The sequence below is a fragment of the Helianthus annuus genome, chromosome 9 (genome assembly GCF_002127325.2).
Source record: "Helianthus annuus cultivar XRQ/B chromosome 9, HanXRQr2.0-SUNRISE, whole genome shotgun sequence".
Classification (NCBI taxonomy): domain Eukaryota; kingdom Viridiplantae; phylum Streptophyta; class Magnoliopsida; order Asterales; family Asteraceae; genus Helianthus; species Helianthus annuus.
The window spans coordinates 131175838-131182743 of NC_035441.2; the positions used below are offsets into that span (position 1 = coordinate 131175838).

Below are 6906 nucleotides of genomic sequence, written 5' to 3' on the forward strand. Positions count from 1 at the left end.
AGCCGCCACTGATCAAAACAGGTTATTTGAATTTAAAAGTTTTAAAGCTGAATTTGGAAAACTTATTTGAATTCGGGTTCATCCGAATAAACCGAATTATAGAAAGAAAAAAACAAATAATATATAAAATAAATAAAAAAAACATGTGTACTTTTTATGATAAAAAGTGAAAACTATCATCATCATAATACTTGGTAAATCCCATTAATAGCAAAGCTAAGGTAGTGTGTGAGAAGGAGGTAAGATGTAGACAGGCTTACCTCTACCCTGGATAGAGAGGCTGCTTCCAGTGAGACCCTCGGCTCGATAGTAGTTTTGCATCAAGCCTTGGACATAAGGCACGTAACACTCAACAATCAAGACAAATGTCGATTAGTGCATGTACTCTTGTCTTTCGGTTATCAACGCTACCACGTGATGCATGATTAACCGCCCGCCGATTTTAATGTTATTTTCACGATATTAGTAAAATAACGTTAAAATTACTGCAATTTCATTTTTGCCTCTCAGGGTCCACACATATAAACATTATATGTGCACACCGCAGCAGGGCATGGAGTGAAAATATGCATATACAATTCAAACATATGGGAGAATTAATTTGAAAACCACCAATTCAAATCCTATGCCGATGCTAACCTGAACAAAAAATACGAAAAAGTGGATCCAGATTATGATTTTTTTTAATTCAAATTCATGTAATGAATATCTCCCGCGTTATATGACATGTTATGGGTATAAGATTAACTATAATATTCTGCAGGTTTAGAATAGGTGATATTACACATCTTAAAAAGTAAATAGACATAATAAATAGTATTTAAAGTTATAGAAACTTAAAAATATATGTTTTTTTTGTAGTATTTGATATTTTAACCCGGTAGTTAATAACACCCAAAGTTAACCCAATATGAAACGAGCCGTTGAGGGGTGGGGGATTAAACGTAAGGAGTGGTAAAAATACAAGGAGCGAAGATGAAATTTGATAAACGAATGAATAATAATATATGACAAATAAATAAACGTAACGATCGAAATCGAAATCAGAGGGGGGAGCGATGGAAGAAGATGATCATGGAGAATCGGTAACGTGTATATTCATATTCTTCATCGCAACGGCCTTCCAGTTTGGTGACAAGTTCTTAGCACTCAAGAAGAGGGTAAATAAATTTCATGCATTTCTCTTTTTATTTCATTAATTCCATCTTCCTTTTTCTCATATTCATTCAATACCCTCATTATTTGAGAAATGATTGGATTTGAACCCTAAATTTTGGAAGAACAACTGGAATAGGGAGTGTTTGGATGTTTGTTTATATAAAAAAAATGTAATTAAACAGAATGTTTGTGTGTCGGTGGGCCCCACCTCAACGTCTCGGATGAGTAGGCTCCCACAAACCAATCTTCATGGGCACTGTTGGAGGTGCTGTAAGTAACGGATTATAGATTGGTGTTGGGAGGGTCTCCCATTTCGGAACTGATTTTACACACGTATTACTATAGTGAGGAAGCTTCTTAATTGCTTTAACTTTGAATTAAACTCGTGTGAATAATTGCTACCGTTTAATGGAGTCAGTAGTCTGCCTATTACTATATAAGCTTGAAAGAAAATGTTGTTAATACAACTATGATAGACCCTAGCTAGTTTTTTTCCTTTCTTACTTTATCAAATTTGTTGTGTGTCAGCTTAAGTTGGACACAAGTTTGTCTATTTCAAGAATGGGTTGAAATTATGTCCCCTCCATGGAACATAATCTATTGCATAGTTATGATTATACTTTCTTAATAAATAAACATTATGATGATTAGTTATATTTTTTTTTAGTATTGAAACACTCATGTTCTGAAAAAGTCTTCTCATGACCTTCCCTCATCTTGTTAGCATTACACATAAAAGAAAACATCAAAGTAATTGAAAGATGCCAAAAGGTACTAACGGATGATAAGGATAATTCTTGAGTGCTCTTTGGCTTTCTGGATGCATTCTTTAGTTGATGAACTTTCCACCTATCATGGATGCATTCATGATGAGTACAAAACTATCTTTTAAGGACACCAATGACAAAATGAATTATGTGGAAGTAGTTTTTGTCGAAACCTTTATTGGTCCCAAGCTCGTATTGATAAATTTGTGTTTGCTGGTAGAGTCTAGACATATTTTTCTTGTTTCTCACTTTCTCCCCTCCTATCTTTTATTAAAAGAGGGCGAAGTGCTATCCTCCTGGTTCTTAATGATAACAGGTCTAGTCTGGGAGTGACTAATGTTCGCTTGTTCAATCAAATTTGTCGCTTTGTGATTCGTGGAACTTAGATTGGGTTTTGTAGATTTCATTATTTAAATCAAATCGATTGACTATATGCAAGCTAGTACACTTAGAATGGTTCACGGGCCAACCAGACCAGTTGTATTGAGGATGATACTGCTAAACCAGAAAGTTCCAAAAGGGATACACCTAGTAAAATATCATGACTTAAAGATTTATCATAGGAAAAAAAGGTGCAAAATTAATAAAACGACAGAATATGATGAGTTAATTTCGTTAGTGTTGATCCTTGTTCACCTTTACTTTGTACTGATTATCCCCTAATGTGTAGTATAAAAAGGGAGTCATTCTGTAGACATTTATCATGATCAAGATTTTCACGCATTACTTGTAACATAGTTGTCAAAGGTGCAAGGCGCAAAGGGTGAGCCTTGGGCCAGATAGCGAGGGTCGAGATAAGCATGGTGCATAGCATAAACATACATTTTTAGGGGTTTTAGACATGCTTTAGGCTGGTTCAGTGCCATTTTGGATGTTGCAGATCATTTTGGCCAGAATTTATAGGATATGGCCGGAAGCTCATCGTAAGATTGCCGGAGCGCCTAGATGGCCGCAAAGTGTTTTGCCTGGGCCTCACCTAGCTTGGGTGCCTAGGCGCGCCTCTAAAGCGCCTTTGAAAACTATGATTTGTCAACATGCTTTTGTTCTTTTGTAATAAAAGTTCCCTATTCAAAGGACTCATAATAAACATACACAACATGCTTATCCTATTTCGATACATGGCTGGAGCATGTTATGAGGTTCTACGTAGCATCAATTGTATGTTAAATAGAAACACAGTTACCTCTAGACCTTTTCCTTTATAAATTTCTTCTATCAATAATTTATTTTAGATAATCACGCAATTGCCATTAAAAATGTCGTCGTGATTGATTTTTATGCCTAATCCATACATATCTTTTAATGTTTTATCATTTATTTTAATGAAATTACAGCTCACATAACATTATATATGTGTAATTATCACAACAATATAATGATTTTTTTAGCTTTACATTCTTAAGGAAAAATCTCGGCTATCATGGGATGGAGAGTATGTTTATTGACCGTATCAAATTATTTTGTAAGAAAGTATAACTTTCTTGTGCTATTACAGCAAGCATCCATGAGTGAGAAGGATCTGCAGTTGCGTGCTGAGATCAAGAGACTGTTGAAAGAGGCAGCTGCTTTATCACAGTTAGTAATCTCACTACTTTTACTCAAAATCATTTTCTTTAACCTTGAACCTTCGGTGTTTATCTTATAGTAATTTCGCTATCGTTAACAAAACAGTTGACGCAGTGGTGAAGCTTGAGATTTCTGACGGGGGGTCAAAAACGTATATACCCAAAAAATTTATAGAACGGGGGATCGAAAACATATATACCCAAAAATTTCTATACAAAAACTACATACTCTCCACTACTGAGCGAAAAGTTCGGGGGTCGGCCGCCCCCACTATGCTGCGCCCCTGAGTTGACGGACATATTTAGAAAAACTAGATCTAGATATACATGCACATGTGCCCAAGAGTTTAATATGTAAAACATCTTTCCCATCATTCAATTCAGGCCTTCAACGTTTGCTCAAGCTGCAAAACTAAGGAGAGCGGCAGCAGCTAAGGAGAAGGAACTTGCAAAAAGTATGTACTTGCTTCTTAACGTATACGCCATATCGTATCTGTTAATTATAACCAAAGGATACACCTTCAGATCCGATTCCTCCTTTGATTATTTAGAAAAACTAGATCTAGATCTAGTTTTTCTAAATATGTCCATAGCAAAGATGTTAGGACTTTCATTCCCAATCTATGATTTACTTTTCATCTAAACTTTATGTAGCTCAAGAGACACTGACCATGGAGATGAAAACGTCATTTGGGTTATACGAAAGAATCCTTATGATTTCAAAGGTGCTTCGTATATTTTTTAGAATACTTGTTTGCCATATTGAATTTGCAACAAATATTTACTACATCTGCTTCTTACAGATCGTTGTTTTTACTGTACTTACCCTGTGGCTTTGGCGTGTTCCTGTGGCTGCTATATCTAAAGAACTTGTGCAGCCGTTTGGTAATTCATTCGTATCCTTGTAATAATAGGTCATCCATCCATATTTACCTTTAGCTTTCATGACACGCACGCACACACTGGTTTTTATTGGCATACAACATCAGTAGAAACTGAATTAGAATATAAGATTGGACAAATTGACCTGTATATACTTCAACTGTATATAAAAAGCAAGGCACTACATATAGGGGGGGGGGGGGGGGGTTGGTTTGCGATGTACATCAGCCGAACAATGCAACGTGTTGTCAGATGTTGGCGGGGCGTGTGCGGTGTACATCGATTGCACCACATGCGCAGTCATAGGGTACGCAAAGCAGATTCTACAGAGCTTGAATATTGAGGTTGTTTTCTGTCTTGTCGGGTGCCAATCTTGAACTAGCTGCTGATCAAGAGCATTAACCCAAAAATATTTTTTACATAACCTTGCTGTAATATCATTTAATAAGCGAGAAATCAAACTGATTTGTGTATATTTGAAGTGTACATAAAAGCGAGGCGTTATACAAATGAGCTACCCTAACTAAAGTGAAACCATTATAGTATTAGCCTAACAAATAAACAAGCGTAATCAGTAATATCCCACTTATAAAGTAGGGTATAACCGAGAGAGGGTGAGATGAGGGTAAACCTTACTTCTATCCGGTGATAGTGAGCATTATAGTATTAGCTTAATTTCTATATTTACACTTTAATATCTTTTTTGCAATGCAGGTTGGTTTTTATCATGGACTGCTACATCTTCTGTCAATGACAATGTGATGGTAACCCAACTTTTACTTTTTTCTTCATTCATGTTTGAATAATTCATTAAATGGAATATATAACTAAGCATTTATTAATCTAATGAATCAAATACAAGTGAATACACTCATATATTGATTGGAAAAGTAAAATGAATAGGGCATGTTCCTTTCAGAACCAACTGCATAATACATTTGTACATAGTGCGTAAAAGATAATTAGAACTAGTGGGAGTGAGAAACAGATGCAGTTATATAACCATCTTGTGTATCATATCAGAACAATAGATACAAAGGTACAACACTCGATTGGGCCGGCTCAAAATTTTATAGGCCCAAAGTGGATAACAAAATTGGGGCCCATTTCGTAATAAAGAAAATAAGAAATTTTTTTTGCTTTAGATCATATTATTCATATATCATCTTTGTATATGCATAATTATAAATCATAAACCTCAATGTCAATAAATTCAAAGCCAAAATCACCTACACATTTAATATATATTTTTAGAACTTGGGGCCCTGGGGAAGCAGGGCCCAAAACCCTTACTTTATTTCGCTCCCGAGTTAAATGCCATTTTAGTCCCTGTGGTTTGGGCCATTTTGCTAGTTTAGTCCAAAGGTTTCATTTTTAACCTGTAGGTCCAAAAAGGTTTCACAGTTGCCATTTTAGTCCACTTGGTTAACTTCATCCATTTTTTCTGCTAACGGGAAGGCCAATTTGGTCATTTTGTATGTAATTTTGTTAACTAAAAGGGCAATTCAGCCATATAAAATGACCGAATTGGCCTTCTCGTTAACAGAAAAAATGAATGAAGTTAACACAGTGGACTAAAATGGCAACTGTGAAACCTTTTTGGACCCACATGTTAAAAATGAAACCTTTGGACTAAACTAGCAAAATGGCCCAAACCATAGGGCCTAAAATGGCATTTAACTCTTTCACTCCCCCTTTAGTTGGCCATGCTTATTCTTTCAAAAGACGGGATTTCTTTTTCAAACAAAGACACAATAGCCGGCGGTAGTGCGCCATTAGGTCTCCACTGAAGTTTGCATCAATAAACCCGTCTACTACGTTGTGACCAGTGGCGGACTTGTAGTGTTATTAGGGGTAGCACGGGCTACCCCTCAACCCCGTCTCCGTAGTGTAAAAATACCCCTTAACTTCATTTCCGTAGTGTAAAAATACCACTCAACTCCGTTTCTGTTATATAAAGGATACCCCTGATCCTAAAAAAAAAATTATGATACCCCTAACTTTTTGGGCTAGTTCCGCCACTAGTTGTGACCATGATTTTGATATAAGATGCCTGGACCTCATGCACCCTTTAGTTACTTTAAAAAATGTTTGACAACATATCGATATCACTATGAGGTTCTTGGGGATGAAATGAACTGACTCGCACACTCGCTGTAAAAGCAAAATATAGTAATGGTAAGTTGGTAACATAGTTTAACTTTAACCGAAGGATTTGTGTAACATGTTGCATAGAATAGATAATTTGTTTGATGTCTGATGGTTACATCAACTTTAACTGCAGATTGGCATCGTACCTTGGTTGATATTATCCAACAAGGTTGGCAGATACTTTGTTAAGAAAGTCTTCAAGTTTGCTTAACTAAACAAATTATTCATCAAATTTGTTTATTTATTATTATTTTTTTTCATTATATCTCATTTATATGCCACTGAACTAAGTTAAAACTCAATATTCAAGAGCACATGCTTTAAATGGTTCACTGTAAATAGGAGGGAAATGAGCTTAAATAAACACGACTAAGCTTTACACC

The 6906-nt window shown here is 35.7% G+C and overlaps 1 protein-coding gene across 2 annotated transcripts; it reads left to right on the forward strand.

The window, feature by feature from the left end:
• Positions 1-1011: 1011 nt before the first annotated feature.
• On the forward strand, positions 1012-6906 carry LOC110878744. Of its 2 annotated transcripts, none has more exons than XR_002558177.2 (7): positions 1012-1160; positions 3421-3500; positions 3875-3945; positions 4145-4215; positions 4294-4404; positions 5087-5136; positions 6657-6744. XR_002558177.2 is itself a non-coding variant. In XM_022127107.2 (7 exons), exons 1-7 carry the CDS (start codon positions 1059-1061, stop codon positions 6732-6734), a joined length of 534 nt encoding a protein of 177 aa, XP_021982799.1. In that variant the 5' UTR covers positions 1017-1058; the 3' UTR covers positions 6735-6906. The 2 variants fall into 2 exon arrangements, 1 of the variants encoding a protein (XP_021982799.1); XM_022127107.2 differs by having other exon boundaries at positions 1017-1160; positions 4294-4375; positions 6657-6906.